The following is a 24,964-nucleotide window of genomic DNA, read 5'->3' on the forward strand; positions in this document are numbered from 1 at the left end:
TGTTCCTGAGATTCAAAAGGCTATCTTATTTTGACAAAATGTACAAACACGAGAAATGTGAAAGTAGCGCCGGTCTTTTTTCGGATGAGCGGACTAATACACAGTGCTATGGACGACCGCTGGATGACGTGACTGACAAATCTCAGAATCGAGCATTCCAGTCAGAGTGCCGCATAATTTTCTCTTTGAAAATGTAATGTTTCTCCATTCAAAGAGACAGGTGCTGCTACTTGCATTACTGAAATAGATGCCCGAGAGACGTTTCAAAGATGGCCACCGAGTGGTATCCATTATTTTTCACGTAAGAGCGGGCGTAAATTGAACGTGTCTAGCTTCCGGTGTCATCAGCTTCCAATTATTTTTAGAGGTACAAAACAGCTTACTTCCGCAAAAAAAAAAAAAGAAAAAAGAAAGGCGAATAATGGCACAAGGACTTTCTCTAATAAGTTCTCTAATAACTATTAATTGCAACAGCTTGTCATATTCACATGCTTCTAAAAATGACTATGAAATGAAGCTGCACACACCTTGCTGGGTTGAGGAGCACTTTCATTTCCTCGTATAGATGACGATGGATCATGTGCTTATTGTTAGGGATGTCTAGAGCCTTGGCCATGCTGTCCGCACTGAAGGTCGGATCTAGAACCATCACAGCTCCATGGATGCCACTGTTCTGAAGGCTGTCAGCATACTCCTGCATCAAAGACAACATTCAACAGGTTGGATATAATATGACAGTAAATGTCTTACTAAAAATATCAAACCTAGTAGTAAATGATGCTAGACTTTTTTACATGAAGCGTGGTTTAAGTATCCAAATAGCCTACTTTTGGGGCCAATGTATATTCCCCACGGTTAAAAAGTTTGGGGTCATTAATTTTTTTTTAATTATTATTATTATTATACATTTTTTTAATTAATACTTTAATTCAGCAAGGATGCATTAAATTGATTTAAATGCATTAAAAAAAAATCGAAACGCTGTTCTTTTGATTTCACAGACTGGGCTTAGATTAAGCCAGGTTTAGGCCTTAGGTTAATTAGGACATTTAAGTAGCTTTTATGAATGTGCCTCAGAAAAAAAACAGTACTGGTGTGCATCTTGAGACAAAACAGTGGTACTGACATTTTTTACGATCAGTGTAAGTTGCTTTCTGTTAAAACATAATTTTAGTCTGGGACTAGGTTTAAGCCTGTGAATCCGGGGGTCTATAATTCATCAAAGAACCCCGAGAAAAAACAAAACAAAACATGGTTTCCACAAACATATAAAGCAAAACTGAAAATCTTACCAACCTCAAACTTTTCAGTGAAAGTGTACATGAAAATGAGGTCTTACCCACCTTAAGATCAATGTCTCTGATCCATTTAATGACACGGTGGCTGGTCCAGACCACCGGATCCAGATCTCGATTCTCACACTGAGCACGACGTGCCTGTATAATCTGCAGAGATGTTATGATAAAAGCAAACTGATCAGTGTATTTTACAATATCACCAACATTTACTTGCCTATTTTCAGAGTGAATGTGAGTATACAAAAAAATCTTGCCTCTTTGTCGAAATTAAGCATTTGCAGAAGTTGAATGGCTGATAGGATGCTGGTAACATGAAACTTGTTGGTGATGTTGAAGATGGTTTCCAGGTCTCTTCGTGTGATCGAGTTCAGCACTCTGCCGTCCACTAACTGGTTGTGGAAGACCTGTGAGTACTGGGGGAGCCCGACGTCACCCAGCCAGGTCTGAGACACCCAGTGATGATCCATATCAGCAGCTTTGGAAAGTCTGAGTGACAAAAATGAAACGCAAACCCAATGCCTATGCATTCGTGTGTGTGTGTGTGTGTGTGCTCTAATCTAAGCAAGTGTGGCCGCTCACCCTCGTCCATTCTCTGCTTCTCGGTAGTCCTCAATAGCTAGACGAAGCTTCCTGCGGTGCATGGGGCTGTTGATTCCCAACCCCAGCTCCAGATCCTCATCGGTCAACCCCAACAACACCTGCAACAGGAAGCAGCTCACTGACATCATCACCTAGGTCTTCCAGTTTAACAGAGTAATCATTAACTTGATTCATGTCAGAGCACATTGGAAGCATCAGGGAAGTAGTACTAAAGTATAATCAGTGGCCGCAGAATTGTAAATGTTATCCTAGAATATCACGTAATCAAGGAGAGGATTATAAATAGCTTATTAGTTGTATTTATTAGCGTTTTTGCTTTTAAAAAGGGTTAAAAATGCACATGGTAAGAACAGGAAAAAATAAAGAGGAGAAGCATTTACCTTCCCACTCTTGACATTCTCAGAGCAGGCGCGCATGTACATGGGCATTGCCATGACAACCTCCAGCCAGGCCTGCACAGTGAGCGCCCTCCACAGGGACATGGGCTTGCTCCGCGTAAGCTCCGCCTGCTGCAGCCGCTCCAACTGCTCCTCGCCATCTGATAGGCTGGGCTGGGTCTGGCTGGAGAGGCTGTCTGAGTCTGGATTGGTCAGGAGGGGAGGGGCAAATTTAAGGGGTTCAGAGGGGTTGAGAGCAAAACAAAAATGCCTTATCCATTTTGCACATAAAAGCTTTTTTATTGCTGTGCAGGAAAAGCACCCACCTCCATATCCTCCTGTTTAATTTCAGTATTTTCTGCTCTTAAAAAGCTTCTTAAATGACTCATTGCTTTCTAGCAAGAACTGACAGCCACGATTAGGCCTGCGGTCAACATCGACAGGCCTTATCTATCCTCATATAACCCACACACGCACTGACACAAAACCACTTTTACCATCTCAGACTTTCACTTCAAAACCACTTAACTTACTTCCCCTTCCTGTGTGAAACTAACATTGGGTTTTGCATTGGGTAACACTTGGTTTTATATGCTGATCTACTAACAAGAACATTTTACAGCATTTTTACTATAACAGGAATATAAGTACATGGTTGTCAGTCACAGGCCTTTTTGTTTTTAGTGGATTGACCACAATTTAAAAAGTTAAAACAAGTTACTATTTCAGTCTTTAGACTTCAAAATTTCACATTTAATTCAATGCTTTAACTTATTGTTATTTGTAAATTGCCACTCACACTTTATATTAGGTGCTTTATCAGTTTTATAAGGGGCAGTCGTGGCTAATGGTTAGAGAGTGGTAACCTGAGGAGTTGCGGGTTTGATTCTCAATACCAGCAAGAAATGACTGAGGTAATTTGTGTCCACGGTTTGCAGTGTGTGTTCACTACTCATTACTGTTAATGTGTGTGCACTAACTTGGATGGGTTAAATGCAGAGGACAAATTCCAATTATGAGTTACCATACTTGGCCAGCACATGCCACTTTCACTTTCACTTGCAACTATCATGTACTTACATTAAAAAGGTTAGGTACAATGTACTTATTGTGTTTATGTTGTAAAACAAAAGACTTGCTGCTATGAGGTGGGTTACGGGTAAGGTTAGGCACGGGTTAAAATGTAATTACAGAAAATATTTACATGCAGGTATTTTTAAAATATAAGTACAACGTAAAACATGTATTTACACTATAAGTGCTTTATATCAATTGATTAATTTAAATATCAGTGCATAGTAGGTGAAGGCGCTTGCTATAAATAATCTGTGTATTCATTATAGACTATTTGATTAAAATGTTATATTGTTGTAATTTCTTTTCTTTTAGACGTTCCATTAAACCACCACCACCAAATGAAAGTCACCAGATTTTATTAATGCCATATAATCCACACGTGTAGTTCCATGTCTACACCAGCAGGTGGCGCCATTTAAACTCTTAACTGAGCTCATACTGCTGCAGTGATGTCATCCTTGAAGACCTTGACTTTCAGTTGAATCTGAATTAATTAGATATAGCTAATTAAGTACATTATTTGGTTTCTAATATAGCCCTCCTAACGCTAAAAGTGTGTCCTGGCAGGTATAAAACAAGATTGAAATCACCCTGAGGGTTCAGACTGGAATCGTTCTTCTCTTAAGGCTTCATCAGATTTTAATTAGCTGAAAAAATTACCTCTATAAGACTCATTATTTGATGGGCATCGGGGCAGAGGACACCTATTTCGAACCTTTAGAGGAAATAGGCAGGCGTTCGTCTAAGCAAAGACGGAGCCTTGACCTTGTTCGAGACATCTGAGAGCATCCGCTGGCTTATGGAAAAAATGGATTTTAATGGAGATCGCAATCTGTTTCCATTTCAATTAATGAGAAGGAAAAACCCTATTGCTCTGAATTTACTGTAGCATGCTCTCCATCATGCTTCTTCATGAGGCTGTGAGTAGAAAACTCAAATAGGCCTATATAATGTACTTTTTTATGATATATAAACCCTAATAAATGTGTAGCGTTTTAAAATAAAGCCTTAAACTAAATGAAATAAAGAATCAGTTGGTAGTCATGAGATGATGTTTTGGGTAGAAGTGCACATGACCGTGCTCATGTTTTGGATAACGGTGTACATGATAGACTGGATCCAGTTGACATATTCATATGAGTTATGAATGTAGTGAGTTTGGGGCATTCTCATCCACTGAGGTAAGACAATGTTAGGACACGTGTTAACACAGATGGTGGGAACGGGGTCACCCCAAACCATGGCAACCCCAGAACAAGAGGGTTAAGAGGAAACCATTATGACAACTTGCACACAAACACACACACAGGGTCAAGAAGAAAGGCACATGGATGTTGGGTTATGTGTTTTTATTTTAAAATAAGTTTATTTTAATTGTTTCTTTTTTCTTTTTAAATCTCCAGAGTGTTAAAACCTTCTCATCAGTCTTTCTGTAAATTCAAAGATAGTCTGGTTTCATTGAAATGACCTCTTTCCTAATCTTTAAATAAATTCTTTAATAGATTTAATCTTATATCTCACAATCTACTTTACAAACCTTACAACATAAAATCATTAGAGTGACATGAGGAATGAAGTTCAGTTTTAATTTAAAAGATCAACAAAAAAAAAAAAGAAGAAAAAAAAATCAGTGCCACCAAGATGCAAAGGAAAGCTTGAAACAGAAAGAAATATGTGATATGTCAGCGAGACAAGAGTCATGATGACATCATTGGGTTCAACATTAATGGAAAAGAATGTTATGAAGCAGGGTGTGTTGTGAGTTCTTACAGGCATTATATTTGCACACTTGATAGAGCAGAGAAAAGAATATTCCTATGTATTTTCTTGTGATGCACTATAACCCTTTGGCACTTTATTGATGGAAGGTCAGCACCTGGTTTAAGAATATTCCAGATCCGTGTTTAAATAGTGGAAACAAACTTTCCCAATATCACTTCAAAATCAAACGTAATTCCTCATAGGTTATAAAATGTGAGATTTTTTTTTTGAATATGGAAACAGTCTAATAAATAATGCTACATGTCTTTTAGCATAAAAGGGGCAGGTGATCTGAGAAGCATCAGACCACGCAAAAATAGCTCGACAAGGCCAGTCTGATGCATGATGTAACTTTATAACTGAATTACTCCATCCTTTTGCAATCTACCATCATAATGGAACTAAACTGCCTAAAATACGATTTATTCAGTCTTACCAGACAATAAAGTACAGATTTTAAGAGGTTTTCATTTCACATTTGTCAAGATTAAAAAGATCCTTGGTGCAGCCTTGCAAGAGGACATAATGCATAATAAAATATTAGCTTTCAAATGATCACGATCTCGGTTTGGCAGCTGTCTGAGTGTAACTCTTGAGGTAAACACACAAAATTCACCCATTAAGGTGTGGCCCATTCTCTGCAAAATTTAGCGGGCAAAATCCAGCAATTTCACGTGAGGGCTAAAAAGTTCTCTACACAGATTTTGCTAGTGTCCACCAACAGAAAGCTGCTTGGTTTGAAAGTGACTTCTGTGTGAGCTGTGCTTCTTACATCGCTGCATTTCTGACGATGGACATCAGACCTTTTTTTGCCCGCAAAATCTCACAGAGATATTTGACCGCAGATGTTCCTTAGCGATTAGATTACTGAGGTGAACAGCTAAGGCAAACATTTAGAAAACCATCTTATCCGGATGTAACTCCGTAGATCCTAACATTAAAAGTGCACTCAGTAATTTTTCGTTAATATTGTGCTGACCGCCATCTTGGACTTAAAGGGATAGTTCGCCCAAAACTGAAAATTACGTCATCATTTACATTTTTTTAAGTGATTCCAATGATATTGTTTCTCTGTGCCGTTATTATTATAGTTGGTGTGGACTTTTCTTTTACATAAACTATCGTAATAATGGTTATTGTCCTCGGTGTGAATGGGCCTTATACTGACACCTAGTGGCATGAGCACTAAGTTTAGAGTAGAAATGTCATGTTTTAAGTCAGCCTAGAGAGTGAAGTGAAGAATCCAATAATAGGTAAATTACCAAAATAAAATAAATAACATTAGCTGGTCATGTGATCTCAACATGGCCGCCCATGCAGTGACCTGCTGACATAAAACAGCTTTATTTGGCTCACATCTCATGTGGAAAAATTTCATGATGGGAAAAATGACAGAGTGCACCTTTAAATCTTTCAGATGGAGCTCACGCTATGGTGTATGAAGACAGCCTGGAGCTCTGGGTTCATGGTAAAAGCAGTTATGAAAAAGAAGCATTCCACATGAAGACATCAGCAAACACAAGGTGCACAAAGAGTTCCTATTTACAAATGCTCAGCAGTAATTCAAGTTTCCAGTTCATAAAAAAGAGACATATTACCACAAATAAAGCATTATAACAGCATTAACATATACACACGCAAATGATCCCATGTATATATTTATATCAATGTAAACATATGTACATATGCATACATATATAAATATATATTTCATTTACATAGATGTTTTTAAGTGTCGTTATGTACATTTCAAGGAGGCAGCAGTTCTTCCTCTTTCCTGTATTTTTCACGGGGAATACATTTGAAGGCACACACAAACGCTTATGCACGCTCGCACACACACATTAACTCATACATTTCCAGGCGTACGTCCACACACACACACACACACACACACACACACACACACACACACACACACACACACACACACACACACACACACACACACACACACACACACACACACACACACACAATAGCACTATCACCAGTCAGCATCCTCCTCTATATAGTAATCAGGGGTGGAAGTACCATCAAACAGGCCCGGATCCAAGGACTTGCGTTGAGATTTTCCCCGGGCAAACACTCGAGAAAGTGAGCCGAGACTAATCTTCTCCTTCTTCTTCTTACGCTTCTGGTCCTCGAGGTCCTCCATGGACTGAAGCAAGAACAAGAAAAGGCAGAAACAGAGACAGCGAGAGAGGAAGGAGAAGAGAGAATAGAAAAGTAATGGTGGACATATGGGGGCAGGTCAGTCATGTGGTTTCATCAGGAATCTCAGGAAAATCTGCCCTCTCTCATCAGCACTGCTTCAGGGGCCCACACACTCTAATTGTTTGTTTGTTTTTTATTGTTTTTTTTGTTTAAAAAAAAAAAGAGTTAATAAAAATGACAAAAAACACATATGGAGATCCCATATTAATTATTATAAAATGGATGGTTGGTCACTGGGCATTTTGGTACATCATGCATAAATGTTTATTGCGGTTTCTACCAGCTTTGTTATTGGTAACTAAAACTAAACCGAAAACTATTAAAAACTATTTCCGGCAATTTAAATGAAGCTGAAATAAAATAATATAAATAATAGATGAAAAACTAAAGCTTTAAAAACTTAAAAATTAGTACTGTTGCCTTGTCAACTACTTGAAATAAGTTGAAGTACTAAAATTACTAAAGCTGAATTAAAGCTAAATAGACTAATTAAAAAAAGTACAAAAACTAATAAAAATGACTGAATTCAACTAATTAACTAATTCAATATTTTTTATAAATACTATAATTGTATATAAATAATCACAAAATAATGGTCTTTACAAGCCAAATGTGCAAAACAAACACATTCAGTTCAGTCTTGTGGAGCACGACTAATTCGTACAGGTACAAACTGTATCTTTTGATCTGCATGAACCACCATCAACACAAAACGTGCCCCTGAAGCCATGCTGATGAGCAGCGCAGGGACTGAATATTTGAGAAGAGTGAAGGTGGAGATAAAAGCAAGTTGGGAAGGCTGTTTACTTGGTCGGGGGTGCCAGGCAGCTCTTACATTGCAGAGGGAGTGAGTCCGGTGGCGGGGCGAGTTGATGTCGCTCGGGGTGGATGAGCGGTCGCCGTCGGCAGCCGAGGCGTCGGAGATGACGGAGGGCTGGCGGGAGTGACAGGGGCTGATCCTCAAAGCAGCTGTGGAGACAGGAGACGGGTGGGTGAGTGGACTAAAGAAGACCCCTTTGGCGTATCTTTGCTTGCTGTTGTGTAGGCCTGTACCTTGCCTGTCAGCGGGGTGTGAATGGTACAGGGTCTGTTGACTCTGTCTGATTGCCGCAGTGAGGGGAAGGTCTGCTTGCAACACCCACTCCTGACTGCCGTTCACCACCGGCTCTGACGGCATCGCCACAGAGTGACGCTTTGGCACGTCTTTATTGAGAGTGGCCAGAGACTGCTTTGCCTGAGGGACAAAAACAACATCAGTTGTGATCACTATAGAACCTTTATACAGTTGGGTCTATAATTAAGAGGATCCAAAGTTAAAATGCTTTGATTTTTATATTTAATAAAAAATTCATTACAACTTATATTATTAGTGTATCAATGTTAATTTGAACTCCACAAGTTCATGTAAAACCAGATGATCATGTTCTCCAGCTGTACAAATAAGTGTCACAATTTTGAGTCTGTTTAGTGACCTAAAAATACTTTACATAATTTTAATTTTATAATTTATAAAACTTATGCTATATATATATATATATATATATATAAAATAACATATATTATTATAATATATTTAATAAAATATAATATATTATAAAAGTAATAACATATATTATTTATTACTTTAAAATAAAGTTAAATACTTCTTAATATTCTAACTGTTCTTACATAAAAAAAAACTAAAGTTTAATCACAAAAATCTTGGACCCCCCCTGTACATCAATAAGGTTTACATTTTTTATCCATTACTCAGTATATAGATGTTAAAGGATATAAAACATCTTGCCCCTCAGATTGCTCAGGGGGAAAAACAGTGGATTTCAAAATCTCAGTGGGAGTGAAATCATTAGTATGCTTGAGATAATGTATGTATGTGAATACTGGTGAGGCACACAGGCACAACAGATTAGGCATATGAAGTGAGTAATGATGCTATTACTGCTCTGTTGACAGCCATGTGCCTCTTCATGGGGATTTTTGTGTGACTGCATGTGCCCGACCGTACATATGTTTGCACATTGTAATGCCAATCCAGCAAAATGTAAAATTGCATAATGCAGATCAGTTGGGGTTCCATGATCCATCTGTGGATCTTAACTGATGAATGTTGAGACTGATATATCGGCAATCAGAGCCACTGAGAGGTAATTCGAGAGCCTCTAATGATAAGAGATGCAAACCGTCAAGAGGATGAGTTAAGACAAGATAAGAGGTGTGAGTTTTTATGGCATTGTGGGAAGTGGAAGTGTGCGTCTGCAAGAGAGAGAGATCAAGAGAGATGCTATCTCACCATGGTGAGCTCTGCCTCTAGCTCTTTGATTCTGTTCTCCTTCATGTCTATCTGGGAGCGCAGGACGCTGGCTTGTTCTGTGGCCTCTTTAGTCTGCCGGCGCAGGTCCCACTTCTCTCTCTCCAGCATGTCCTTCTCTTTGGCCAGAGTCTTTACCGCGTCCTCGCTCTCCTGTAGCACAGCACAGTCAGCATCAGTCCGTCACACACATGTAAACACACACACACTACTTTTCTTTCAGCTCTAAAAACTATCAGTTTGTAAGTGGATCTGTCAACATATTGTCAAATGTATCAAGAATGAAGTTTCCTCTAATACAAAATTTGTCTTTAAGATCATGTCAGCCAATGGTAAATGTATCAGTCTTTTCAAATGTACAATTATCTAGTGCGACCCTGAACAAAAAGAGAAAGAAGATCAAGTAATTCGATAAAGTAAGGATTGGCAAGTTTAGTTTTTGAAAGATTGTTTCAGATGACACGCATGAAGCAAATTATAAGTGAACCGAAGTGTCCGTGGAGAATTTCATGCACACCTTTCTGTGCTGGTCATAATTTCGAATGAAGTCTCGGAGCTGCTCTTCTCGGCTCTCCAGTGTGGTGTAGAGCTGCTGCATCTGGTTCACCAGGTCAGCCTTTTCTGCCTTCAACCGCTTCCGATCACCCTTCATAGCTACACACAAACATACACAATCATTTTGAGAAATGCAGCAATAATATTGTAGCGCATTATAAGTATATAAACAACCGAGTGCCTCCTACATCATAACATTCACATTTTAGTGTTTGGACTTTTTGTACTGTGGCTGCAACACACACACACACACAAAGGCTTTGTGTCCTTGAATGACGCGTCTGCAGTTTGTGCTCTGACCTCTATCTGTCAGATAAGAGTTGTGGACATACAAAGTGATGGATTACCCTGTGCGTGTACAAAATAAACAGTCAAAACCCAGTGTCTTGTTAGGCATCTTTTGATGATTATTATTATTATTAGTGGCATAAATAAAGGACTGTGGTGTTGTAGTTAAAAATTGTTCTGCTCAAAACAGCCTCCAGGGGGCACCAGCTCCACTATAAACATCCCACACAGGGGAAAAAGACATGCGTGTTGTTAACATTAAACAAATGCATTTTATTTCAAGGGTTTAATTAGAGAGGAAATGTGAGGCGTAACACCTCATAACAATTCCATATCATATAACATTTCATTTACAATCTAAAGCTTTCTGAGGTCTGCTGTCTTGTTGCTTGTAAAAAGTAAATCATTTATTTGACTTGAGGTAACTGTCTCGTTCCCCCTCAAACTGAAGGAGGCTCCTCATTCAACAGCCAAACCTGTTTTTCCACTATGATACGAGAGCCGTTGACATTCATGAGCACACATGCACCCTACCATCCATCACCTCTGTCTCTCTCCCCATCTCACTTTTCTCCAGAAGGGCCAAAAAGACTCAAATCTGATAAATGGTTTTGTTTGCTGAAAACTCAGCTTGACGCAGTTTGTCGCATGTGAAATATTTGTAATGGACTGGCAGGTTGCTCCAGTTCCTGTTTAGGTACTACAGGTGTTACATTACAAACTAAATTACTAAGTGTCAAGTAACACGGTTGACCTAGTGTAAAGTGTGTCACAATTTTGAGTGCAGCGTTTTCAATGTAGATCTCTTAAAAGTGTTCAAGAATTTAGATAACAATTTGATGTCATTTCTATCAATTACTTTGCCCAACATTTTCATATCTGAGTCACGTACAGACTAAAATATGACAAAAGAATAATCCATTTGACTGACTTAAGATATCCATTTTAAAAACAGATGCCACACTTAATAAATGTAAGAATGTCATTTCGTTGGATAGCAAAAAAATGAAACCGAATGCCACTTGTTTCTAAGAAAGACAGCAGATTAAATGGAGAGCAAATGTAGCCTAAGTCTCTTGCTTCTCATTGTTCTCTTGAGAAAAATGCAATTGTCAGGATACCAAAGTCTGAGATCAAAAGAGATTTTAATATGAATATTAGCATTACAATTTCCGTAAGCAAATTGTTTGTGCTATGCTGTTTATAGCTATTTATTCTTGCTGATATGTTAGCAATTTTCTCATTTATGTCTGTTTTTATCTCTCCAAAGGAATTTAAAAGAAACATCTGAGAACTTCATTAAATCTAAGAAATACAAATATTCCTCTGAGACTGTATACACTATTGTTCAAAAGTTTGGGGTGTAAAAACAGTAATATTTGTGAAATATTCTTACAGTAAGGGTTTTCTATTTTTATGTGTTTTTAATATGTCATTTATTCCTGTGATGGCAAAGCTGAAGTTTCAGCATCATTACATGTCACATGATCCTTCAGAAATCATTTTAATCAGATTTTATCTTTAATGTCACTTTTGATCAATTTAATGCATCCTTGTGGAATAAAAGTATTAATAAATAAAAAAACTGACCACAAACTATTGAACTATAATGCATATAAACTGGTCATCACTTCACTACTAAAACAAAAGAGTTACTTTGACACTTTTATATGTCGGCCCATAACAGTTTACCACTGTTATAAACCACATTTCAAAAACCCTTCTTTCACACGTCTTCCTAAAAGCAGCCACAGTTCACACTGCAGGAACTCATTGATAAGACACTTTTAAATTAATCACACTGTGCATCAACACTAACCATTTTGTCTAGCACTCACATCCTCTGTTTATACAAGTCCCTCAAATACACTAAAAAAGCACATTACACCCGAGATAAACAGATAGCTGATAAGATAAGCAACATATCTCTCTCTCTCTCTCTCTCTGTGTCAATATGTTTAAGGGGGACTTTCCATAGACATAATGATTTTTATACTGTACAAACTGTATATTCTATCCCCTAACCCCACCCATCGAAGAAAACTTTCTGCGTTTGTACATTTTCAAAAAAGATCTATGAGCTGTTTTCCTCATGGGAACGTGTACCAATGTACCCACAAGATAAAAAATTACTGGTATTACCATCTCTGTGGCGACATTTGGTCCCCATAATGTAGGGAATACCAGGACACACACACACACACACACACAAATGTAGGGAATACCAGGACACACACACACAAAAAATGTGTCTTACCGATCCAAAACTTTTGATTGGTAGTGTGTGTATATATATATATATTTAATATATATTAAATATATTTAAAATTATGTGATATTTAAAATATATATAAAAAAAATTATATTGTAATAATTTCACATTTAATCTCCAAACTAATGTTGAAACAACAAAGACAGAAGCCTATTTTTTTATATTTGTTTAATGGCATCTTTTATACTGATCTTTTATCATCATACTGATGTCTCTAAAGTTTTTTTATACTGATCTTTTATCATCATACTGATGTCTCTGAAGTTTTTTATACGGATCTTTTATCATCATACTGATGTCTCTGAAGTTTTTTTGCTCTCAATTTTAGCCATTATAGCCATTCAGCATTACAGTATAATCAAAAGCTATCAATTGTAACATTTGTTAGGCTTAAAAAATTTAGGTGAACTTGAAACAATCTTCACAGAAACCCCTTACACTAAATGTCACATTTACCCTATGCCCTACAATATATCAGGGCTCAATTTTGGCCCAGTTCAGATTTTTACTTGCCCTGTCAAAATGCACAAAAAGTTTTTCCAAGTTATTCAGTCAAGAGCAGTGAGTGATTTTCTCTTTTTCTTCTTTGATTATCCTTAATGATAGACAGTAGCAGGTCTGTCCGTTCTTTTTGCCTGTAGATTTAGAGATGCGCACCAGTACTGCACTACATTCTCTTTTGTGTGTTATCGCGCTTGAATGGTTTAAAAAAGCATTTGCTTTTTGTTATCATACAATGTACCGCTAGCCCAAGGATGATGGAAAAAAACGGATGCTGCATTAATTGTGTTAAATATTTTTAACGCGTTAAACTGAAAAAATGAATTGCATGCTATATATATATATATATATATATATATAAAACACAATCGACTAGTTGGTATTTGGCCGAACACTGTGATCCATCCCTATTACTGAAACAATGATTTTGAGTAAACTCAGGCAGTATTGATGTGTCTAGGGAGGGTGAAGCGCTTGAACAGCACACAGGGGGGATTTCTCTGGTAATCCTGCAATATTGGCTTTGTGATAGAGGTTCAGACCTTGTAAGGCCTCCTTGGCACGTTCCAGCTCCTGCTCCTTCTCCCCCAACTGCACCTTGAGCTCGGCGGCGGACAGCGTGTCGGCCGAACAGCCGCCATGCGAGTCCTCCAGGTCTTTACTCAACATGTCCTTCATCTGTCTGAGGAGGTGCACCTCCTCCTGTAACTGAGCCACCTCCTCCCTCAGCAGCACTACAGAGACATGGAGAGAAAGAAATCACTTAGTAACAAGTAGCTCTCAGCAAGTAGTTGTAATGCTACATATTATTTTATATTTCTATGTGGCCAGCAGGCTAAGAGGAAACAGCATAATTATGACAAACAAAGAGTGGCTGTTAAGATATTTCATGTATTTACTCACTCTTAAACAATGCTATCTTTCTTTCTTTTTAATCACAGAGAAGCAGACCACATAATAAAAAAGCGCCATTCAGATCTGGAGGGGGTGAGAGACGATTTCTGCACCGTTTTCAAGACTCTTTCACAGAGTCAAGGGAGTTAGAGAACAGACACATTAGGAATGAGAGCGAAACCACAGCAACAAGAGCGGGACTCAGGCCCACTTAAAGCAAAACAGCAGCAATTGGCAATATATCAACAAATACACAAGCAAAACTGTTTAGGCATTGAGAGACAGGAGGCTGAGAGGACACAAATGTTACAGAGCCTCTTTTAATAAGCGGAAGAGTGGTGCCTACATTGTTTTGAATGAAGAAGAAAAAAAGAAAAAAAAGCATCCCATATCTCAACCCCGCACTGAGAGTGCCTATAAACCAGAGCAAAGCTGACTGAAGGACTTTCAAAAGCTCATGTGGCGACTTTCTGTTTTGTTCCACTAATGTGGCGGAAACATCATCGAGTCATGAAAGTAAGCTGAATTAACCGAGCTGCCAGTCAGGTGCGCTCTGCCTCTTCTGATACGCTCAGTAAGTGAATAAATTAAACGGAGGCCTTCGCTCAATGTACTCTGCATTACCAGGCAACAGCTGCAACATCAATCTTTTTCAGGGGAAACGAGGGAGCTTATCAAGTAATAGAATTCAATTAACTGTAAACTATAATGCACTAACACTGCAGCCTCGACAATAAAAGCTCAACTGGGATGAAATAAATCTACAGCACTTATCAAGAGCAATCAATACAATTAATGAGGTATTTTGCTTGGAGTGCAACATGGTAATCTCGCCATGCATGTCATATGTATTCATATATATATATATAACTTTTAAACACTTCTAATTCAATTATTATGGAAGATATACTAATAATGAAAGTTGAATTAAATTTAAGGGTCTAAATACGAACTATTGATTTAACCTACTAAATATATATTTAGCATATATGTAGTGTTCTATTTAGTATACTGAATAATTATGTAATATATATGCACATTTTCTGCCATTTTTATGAAAGCAAATTTAAGACCTTTTCAATGGGCTCAGATAAATCAACTTAATCCAAAGGCAAGGTTTCATTACTCATTTACACATATTTGCTCTTGTTTTAATCATAAAAAAAATTCAAGACTTCATTTTACATTTGCATCTCATGTAAATGGATCAAAGATGTTTAGATGTTTCTATTGGAAAACAGGACAAAAATACTGAGGAAGATATATAAAAAAATTAAATCTGCAATGCATGCAACATTTAATGCCATGACTTTATAAACTTTCTACTCTGATTTAAGACCTTTTTAAGACCTTAATTTGTGTAAGGGTGAATTAAGACTTTTTAAGACCCACAGAAACCCTGTATATATATACTAAAAATATATATATTTCACTTTTAAACACTTCCTACCTAATTTAATAGAGCAAATTAATGATCAAAGATATAATTATTTTGAAAGTTGTATTAAATCTGGGGTGCATCTGCACCCCGCCATGCGTGCAGTAACCGCTGGTACCTCACCTACACTTTAATGTGACATGACATCACTCGGTGAGAGCACTTCCAGATAAAACTGACAATTAATTCACTTCAACCAGCTAAGGCGCAGTCCGATAGCGGTGGATGTTTAAAAGCGATCCCACTCTGAGGCCGTGAACGTGCGAGACGGAGAGGGGGCCGGCCGCGAGTCGAGATAGCACCAGGTGCTCGAGGCATTTCTTCAGCCTGCCGTTGACAAGGTGAGCGTCTGCAGCGCGACTGATAAGACAGAGACAGGGACAACCCATTGGTCAATGTCTGCACCCACCAGCAGGCACAGGCAAGACACTGGGTTTCAACATGGCACGGGAAGCTTCCTTTTCCTGGAAAAGTGTCATCTTTCATGCTGCCGCGTTGGAGCCCAAAGCCACTTATTCGTTTGTTTAACTTGGCAGAGACATATTTGGGGCAGTGGGTCCAGCTGTTGTCCCGCTCTGAGCTCCAGCACATACACAAAACTTTGGCTTATGACCAGGATTTGTATGAGAACTATGTGGTTTCTGCACTCAAGAAGCAGTTTAGCTGGTCTGTGCCAAACTCCTAAATGCAAAGTATGAATCATAAAATTACACAGAGTGCGTGATCCACCATGTTGAGGCTCAGAATTTGCAGCAAACACACACCAGCGTCAGTCTATAAAAATGTAAAATTCATGGGATAAACAAAGGTTCTCTCAATAACAAACAACATACTAATCATTGAGTGAATCAACGCTGATCTCTGACATGCTGAAATACACAAACAAGACACTATTCAGTTCGGTTTTACAGCATTCTTACAGTGTCCCCCGAGATACAAACAAACCAGCAGATTCAACACTTCTTGAGGAAATATAAGAGGTTCAAAAACAAGTCAATATTGCATCAATGTTGGAAAAATGTCAGTTTAAAAACCAAAGCATGTTAAAATTACTTAATTACACTGCACCTTTTGACCAGAAATGACCATTGAAATTATTTTATAATTTTACCAGTATATTATCTTAAAGCTTCTGTTAATCAGTGTTGTTAAAGGGTTAGTTGACCCAAAAATGAAAATTCTGTCATTAATTAACTCACCCTCATATCGTTCCAAAGCCTTTACATCATCTTCCGAACACAAATGAAGATCTTTTTGATGAAATCTGAGAGCTTTCTGTCCCTCCATTGACAGCTATGCCACTGACACTTCGGCACGTCAAAAAGTTCATAAAGAGATTGTAAAACTAATCCATATGAATTGAGTGGTTCAGTCTAAAATTGTCTGAAGAGACACGACTGCTTTATATGATAAACAGATTGAATTTAGGCTTTTATTCACATGTAAACATTCACCAACCCACAAATCAGTTGTGGTAAATGGAAGCTCAAGCATGTTCGCTTGACTTGCGAACCAATGAGGTTCATTCTCGTGTTACGCAGCAAGTTTGAGCTTCCACAAGAAACAACAAGGTTTGTTCTCGAGCATCAAGCAGGTTCGGTTGAGCTTCTGTTTATGTTCGCTGATCAATGTTTATATGTGAATAAAAGCCTAATTTCTGTTCATCATAGAAAGTGATCAAGTCTCTTACTAAACTGCTCAATTAATATGGATTAGTTTTACAATCTCTATGAACTTTTTAGAGCAACAAAGTGTCCGCTGTCAACGGGAAACAGAAAGCTCTCAGATTTCATCAAAAAGATCTTCAGTCTAAAGTCTTACTGGTTTGGAACAACATGAGGGAGAGTGATTAATGACAGAATTAAATTTTTTTGGGTGAACTAATGCTTTAACTAAAACTATTTAAAAAAAAAATTTGGTCATTGAAATTTAAAGCACAGTTTACACATATTTACACAAAATTACTAAAACCTAAAATATAAAAATAAAAGTTAATTAATAAATACACTTTCAGTATAGTCTATATAATATACTATATAATGGCACCATAATAAATTAGATGTTGCAGCAGTTGCATTTATATAAATTGAGAGAGCGTGAGTCCATGGTGTGATACGAGGGACAAAAGCCGGTTTTAGTTACCCAGATGAGAAGACTAATGTACAGCGCTGATATGGACGACAGAGAATATTAGGAAATATCTGACTGCTGAATAAATCAATCAGAATCAAGTATTTCAGAGAGTATTTATGTCATAAAAATATATGAATTAATTATCAATCCAAGTATTATCTGGCATCCAAATGTATATATAATTATTCTGCTTCGTTCAGGACCAAGTTGTAATACGAGTTCAGTCTATTTGAAGAGGCTGATGAGTCTTCCCTCATAGAGTTGCATGAAATCTCATCAGAACTTCATGAAAGGAGAGAGTGTATCTGAGTCTTCATGCTGTGAGAACTGAGGATGATACACACAAAAGCAATCAGGCCCCTAATTCCCCAAAATGCAGTTCAATCGATTCACACTGACGTCATGTCTCCATCTCACTTATCGTCTCAAAAGCCAAACTAACCATGAGGTTCAGTGTGTGGATAAATCAAAGCAAAAAAATAGCTATGGATGAGTCTATATATAAAGCATTAAAAGCTACTAAACTTTATATTTATAAAAGATTTTTCTAGAATTAATTTCTGCCAAGTCTGTTATTCAAACTTGAATCAAGCACCAAACACTTGTTTAATTTTCATTCTATCACATTCATAAAAGAGGAAGATTACTTAATTTAATAGGCTAGTAAAATCTCAATCACATTGATGGTGCGGTCTGGTGGCACATAAAATAATGACAGTAACCAGCTATATAAACTTGTAGCGGCAGCAATATTTTCTACTCCATGGATTGTCTTTATCTCTTTTTGGCCTGCGGTTCTGCAGTTCTGTGATAAACCATTTCGTAAAGGGCTAAACTCAAGAATTCATGTTTCAATGGATCTGTAGACAAGTTCTGATGTATAACCGTCTCCAAACAACCTGCACACACGCAACTGGGTCCTTAGGCAACTCAAAAATACAGCGGAAGAGGAAAAACTACGCATTATTTGTAGCAGGGAAATCAATCCTTGAGTTGGTTCTCCAAAACCAAAGTGCATCTTTACATGTTAGAGTTTAATGAAGTTCTGGGGTCCCAATAGCACCAACAGACTTCTAACCCACATAAGGTCAATGATGGAGAGGTCGCAGGTGTCTTCGGGCTCTGGCACGCTTTTCAATTCTCAAGGGACGGCTGGATCTATGGAACGAACCAGAAATTTAAGGCTCATTCTTTATGCAATGCATTTTGCATGCAAGCAACATAGTGATAAAACGAAACGATCCACCATGGATTAAACATGAATCAACCAAGGATTTACAGTGACGGTAAGCCCAAATAATCCATTAATAAAAAATGCAAAACATTTCCTCCAGACAAGGGCACAGTGTCTGTGGCATTTTCCCACAATGCTTTCCCAAACTAGCGTTGATGCTGGCTCTGATATGACCGTCTAAGGAGCTCCAAACCCTGAGGTTAAAATTTGAGAGCCCATTTTGGGGGGAGTCTAGGACCATACAGCAGCATGGGACTCGTGGTGAGCTGCAGTGGTTTTAATCATTAACATGAGCGAACAGCATGTTGTGAAGAGTTCAAAAAACCTCTCGCTCTGAGCCTGTGTGAGTCAGAGAAGGTGAACTGATAAAACACAAAAGGGAATATCATTAAAGTGGATTATTCTGATTCTACCCAATTCAATCTTGTTCTTAAGGCTCTCTTTGATTTCTGCTTTTCCTTTGAGATATTTTGATCAATGCAAAGGAATGTTTCATCACATACTTTTCTTTTTCATCGCATATATTTTACATTTTGTGCTTAGGAGCACAAGTTCACAGCAAATACAGAAGCTGGGCAGTAAGCGTCCCACGCATATATGAGAAGCAGCAGTCTTTGGGGAGGTTTGTGTAACAGTTAGTGTAAATCTTCCAGAGGATATTACATGCTTTAAAACTTGTGGGAAATCTGCCTTTGATGTTACAGGTCAGTCTGTGAGTTCTTTTGAATGGCCCTTTGTTCAATAGTTAAATATGGAAAAACAAGGCTGGAAAATGTACGCGGTGAGAGTCACACACTCATGTGCAACGAAAAAGATTCAGGGTCTTAACAGCATGGTGTTCAATAGCTCGCACATGCATTAAGCAGGGCAACTATTGGCACATTATGTCCCAGCGGACCAATAACTGGCTTCTTAGCGAGCTGTTCGACTCTGATGATTATGAATATAATTGACAGGCACATAACATGATTCTGTGGGCTGCAGAAGGAGACCAGAGGTTGGTGCCTTGATGATAAGAGCCACTCTTCATCTGATGGATCACGCTGCTAATGCCTCTTAGGCTGAGAAGCACATTACAGAAGCACAAATCACGGCTCTCGTTTGTGGCTTGAGAGGAGAGCAGAGGTCGAGAGAGGTAGAGAGTGAGACTCTTATCCTGCTGTGATAGCAGTGAATCCAGCCACACAGGCTCCCTGATCTCCTGTCAATCACTCCTCTGGTGAAAACACAAAATACATTTGAAAGGTTAATTAAATTAGCATTTCACATTATACTACACAACAGCCCTGTTGAAAAGGCCAGCTTCTGTTGAATTTTGGATGTTTGTGTGGGTGAGGGCCAGGGTTCTTAACTAGCTTAACCAACAAGTATAAGATGGTACAAACAAAATTATGTAAAAAAAAATTTGTTTTAAACTTTGTGTTTTCATATGCTCAAAGTTGTACAATATCATGATTTCACCATCTCATACAAATCATTTTTTAATATCTATTTTTGTAGGGGAATATATATTTTTGAACAAACAGAGAAACAAAATAAACACATCAATAGTCAAAAACCAAGAAACATAAATTAATTTTTTCTTTTCATCTCATCAAACACTGAGTATTCAGTTGCCAGTTAGATAATTTCATAAGGAAATGCCAGCAAATTCATTGAATTCACTGGTAGAATAACTTTACCAAATATTTCAATATTTTTGTTAATATCAAACTAAATGAATTAAAAGCAAATAAAACATATATTTTAAATATTTGTTTCCTTTGCATGAATTATCCAACATTTTACCTAACATTCATTCATGCTTAAGTGAAACATGTTTTAAAAGTGCTTAACACATCAAGATATTATTTACATTATTACACATACATTATTATTGGTAAATTCATTATGGATATTATTTGTACAATTGGTCTAATTTCTATCAAGCTATCAAAAAGCAAAAAAAAAAACAAAAAACAGTATATATAATATAACACACACACACACACACACGTTTGTTTGTGTGGCCCTTCTAGTGTTTCCATCTCCCTAGTATTCCTCATTTGTAAGATGTTTTGAATAAGAACATCTGCTAAATTAATTAATGTAAATGGAATTGTAAACAGTGAGCCAAGCCATAACGGCAAAACACTGTCTCAGTAGAGAAGCTTGTCAGAAACAGTAAATATCAGCTTGATTTGGATTTGGATTGTTCCTGGGAACAACTGCCAAAAATGCTAAACGAGACTGTTACTAATACATCAAGTGAAATGCATAATTCTAAGACATTTTTATTAATCCGGATGAAATATTTGTGTACTCCACATAAAACCCCAACGTGACCCAAATATGCTGCCCCATATAGGCAAAGAAAATCAACCTCAGCATTCTTAAAGACCTACACAAGAGCTTATATCAAAAATAGCACCCACGTCAAATGACATTTCAAAATCGAGAGCTGTGATAGAAGTATTAAAATGGTAGGAGGTGTAGGCTGCTATACTACGATAAAGCTACATGTGCCAGCGCTAAAATAAATGCATGAAAATGCATTACAAGACTCACGCAATGTGAAGAGATTGCCAGCACTTCCTTCTGTCAAGAAAATACAGCTGACTTGTGTGTAACACACTTTTGAGATGAAGTGAAAGTTAAAAGCACATGTATTGTTGGCATCTGTGCAGAATCGTATCAAAGTTTGCATGTACGATGGCAAAAAGTAAGAAAACCTTCTGTGTGTGTGTGTGTGTGTGTGTTTCAACAGTCTTCTGTGTGGGGATATCTGAGGGTAACAGCTGTGCTGAATTAATTGCTCTGCGTTTAAATTGCAAGTAAGTTCAGCCTGCCCATGCCAACTGGAGATAGTGGTAATTGATTCACACTTTCATTAAGGACAGATTAGGCCATGCCAACGGATGGGCACCAAGTGCCTGACCAAAACACGCACATACATAAACACGCAACGTGATGTTCCCAAAACACTCCTGGTAATTCATCAGCTTTGGAGCTCACTACAAGCTAAAATAATAAAAAAATCTAAGTATTAAAGTTTTTTGTTTTTTTTAAAACAAGTAAACATTGGCCTACACAGAAAAGCTTTCAAAAGTGTGCATACAGTACATGCACATTTTTTATTCATTATATATTTATATATATAAACAGAAAAAAGATATATACTCTATATGCATGTACGTACATTTTTAAGTAGCGATATTTTTCATGTACAATAAGAGAACTAAGATTACCTCCTCATACATATAAACTCATAATAAAATAAATTAAATTAATCAATTACTGCTCTATATTTTGTATTAGATTTGGGATTAGTGCTCCGATTAGTTGTTAGGAGGAAACTAATTTTGCAATTAAAAAATGCACATAACTTTGCATTGTTACAATGTCGGTAGAATATGCAAATTAACCATTTTTACATGTTCTCCGTGTTACCTGGACCGAGAAATTCATGTTTATTTGTCAGCAAAAGGGGCTTTCTTTTGACAGCTCCAGGGCTTTTGTGAAAACTACAGATTATACTACCACATTTTTGTATTACCACTCACGGACAGTCGGATCGACAGAGGGTTATTAACAGAACACTTATTGTTAGAGAAGGTTTATCACTGAAAATTGTTGCATACTATGTCTACCCTTTAAAGAGCATTATGAAAAAAATGGCAACAGATTTTACTTCTGCGGGTTGGGTGGAACTGACAGAACGACAGTTTCTTTCAGTTTTTCCCACCGCCTAAAACACTGTTTGTGGTTATGTTGACTACAAACACACAGCTTTTGTAGATTTTCCATCACGGCCTTTAGCCACTACCTACGACGCTCTGGATCCTTCACTGGAAACCAAAAGTAACTCACAATCTGAATAAAAAAACAACAACAACAACTTTCTACTCTATAGGCAGCCATGTTTTATTAAAAGCCCATTTTGCCTGTGGTGAAGTACCCCTTCAAATTTGTAAAAAACATTTTATTGCAGCTTGGCTGCAAAAAATAGATAATTCTAAACTTTCTGATGTCAAGATATTTACATGTGTCCGCACACATTTACATGCCCGTGACGCCCAATTCGTGTTTGGAAACTTGGCCTGCCAGTCACTGTGAAGCAATAATGGATCGACCTCAAATATTCAAAACGCTGTTACTGTTGTTTTTGTTCACCTCCTACTCAAGCATATGCTTTCCTCTGATACTGGAATAAAACCACTTTGTTCTGTCGTTTAGCTTGGCAGCAGCAAATCCTGTTGGACAGTTTTTTTTTTTTTGACTGCACAATTTTGTTTAGGACGTATCATTTGCTCTGTTACGTAACACAAACACTTACGTGAAGTGTCTGTCTTCAAAATCCCTGTGGATTTGGCCGAGGTGATGGAATGCAGCATCTTGTAGTAGCTGTCGGCGTGGGTGCTCCAGACAGGGTTTTGGCTGCATGAAACTTGTCCGTGAGCTGTGGTGTGAACTTGTAGTTTGTACACTGGGGTGAAAGAGAAGGGCAGAGCTTGACAGAACCATCTGGCATCAGGGGCTTGGAGGGTCAAACTCATTATCTTCATCTATTTGGAGCGTAACCACTGGCACCAAGTAGATCAGTGAGCCGCAGAGGTCATACCAAGCCCTGTTGGCGCCGGTGGCACAACAGTCTCAAAATACCACTGGACTATGAGCACACACACAGACACTAGCAGGTACACCTGTGTGTCCACTTGTAAATGATGAAATAAACAGACACAAATGCATTTCTGCATCAGCAAAAATTGCAATATCTAAAATATCAATGGACAGAAAAAAATAAAAATAGAAATCTAAATATTGTGATGATTTTTAGGTTTTACAATAGGTTCCAAAAAAGTAATTAGAATTATCAAGAGTATCAAGTCAGATCTTCAAAGCTTCTCTGCTTTAATGTAAAATGTAAAAGTTGATTTATTTTTTGGAATCAGTTCAAACTATCATTTTTTAAAGAGTCATTTATTACTATCATCATGCAAAATTAATTTTTTTTATATGTTTTACAAAAATACACTACCATTTGAAAGTTCAGTACGATTTGTTATTCAGAAAGAATGCATTAAATTGATCAAGTGACAGTTAAGACGTTTATATTGTTAAAAGATTTCTATTTCAGATAAATGCTGTTCTTTTGAACTTTCATTTTAATATTACTTGAGTACCAAATCCGCATATTAGAATGATTTCTGAAGGATCATGTGACACAGAGATGAATGGAGGAATGACTGCTGAAAAATTCAGCTTTGCTTTCAAACAGGAATACGTTCAATTTTGAAATGAGTTATTTTAAATTGTAATAATATTTCACAAAATTACTGTTTTACTGTCCTTTTGATCAAATATATGCAAGCTTGGTGAGCATGAGAGAGTACTTTAAAAAACCCTAAAGTTATATAAATACATGCTATAAAGTCAGTGTAAATACTTAAATATACTGAATATCACCAGGTATGTCTCTGCTGTATTGTCCAGCCCTACCATAGATACAAAAACCATACACAAACACAACAATTGTGTATGACAGCATGTTTGTTCTTAACAACAGATCAGCACCAATGTACCCGTCTAATGTTAGCTGATCTCAAAGAGCAACGGTGGAAGCGTCCTGAGGCGAGGTTAAGGAAGAACGAAATAACAAAATTCAATCATTCAGTCAAAAACAATACTACCCTACTGTAAAGACTTTCAAAGGCACAAGCTGCACTGTCATACCATCAAGATCAAACACTTAGATTCCAATGAATCAGGTAATAAAACAAGCATTCAAAAGCACATTCACTGAGCAGCTTTTGATGAAACCTGACTTCATAAGACACCTCACACATTAATCACCTATATAATTATCTTCATGAGCGTGAATTCAAACTATGTGCACTATGATGCAGTGTAATGTTGTGTAAGCAACTGTATGCATGGTTTGCATTCCTCCTGTTTTGCCGATGGCAACTATCCAAGTGCCTAAATATGATCCATAAGTTCCTGCTGGGTCTGTTGTTAGACTTTGAATAAGG

At 37.5% G+C, this 24,964-nt stretch overlaps 1 protein-coding gene across 7 annotated transcripts in view; it reads right to left on the minus strand.

The window, feature by feature from the left end:
* kaznb (kazrin, periplakin interacting protein b) overlaps positions 1-24,964 on the minus strand; it is a 155,874-nt gene that overhangs the window by 2,163 nt on the left and 128,747 nt on the right. For 3 of the 7 annotated variants that reach the window (XM_084395593.1, XM_084395594.1, XM_084395595.1), the window contains 11 exons: positions 13,797-13,988; positions 10,156-10,292; positions 9,621-9,791; positions 8,384-8,564; positions 8,166-8,299; positions 7,148-7,274; positions 2,279-2,478; positions 1,878-1,996; positions 1,553-1,784; positions 1,344-1,445; positions 528-694 (listed from right to left, as the gene is read on the minus strand). In XM_084395593.1, coding sequence (XP_084251719.1) covers positions 528-694; positions 1,344-1,445; positions 1,553-1,784; positions 1,878-1,996; positions 2,279-2,478; positions 7,148-7,274; positions 8,166-8,299; positions 8,384-8,564; positions 9,621-9,791; positions 10,156-10,292; positions 13,797-13,988 — 1,762 coding nt within the window. Of the gene's footprint in view, positions 1-527; positions 695-1,343; positions 1,446-1,552; positions 1,785-1,877; positions 1,997-2,278; positions 2,479-6,755; positions 7,275-8,137; positions 8,300-8,383; positions 8,565-9,620; positions 9,792-10,155; positions 10,293-13,796; positions 13,989-24,964 lie in introns of those variants that run through there. The other 4 variants (XR_014625876.1, XM_084395598.1, XM_084395596.1 and 1 more) reach the window with 4 other exon arrangements.

Source organism: Rutilus rutilus, assembly GCF_951802725.1.
Source record: "Rutilus rutilus genome assembly, chromosome: 22".
NCBI classification, from domain to species: Eukaryota; Metazoa; Chordata; class Actinopteri; order Cypriniformes; family Leuciscidae; genus Rutilus; species Rutilus rutilus.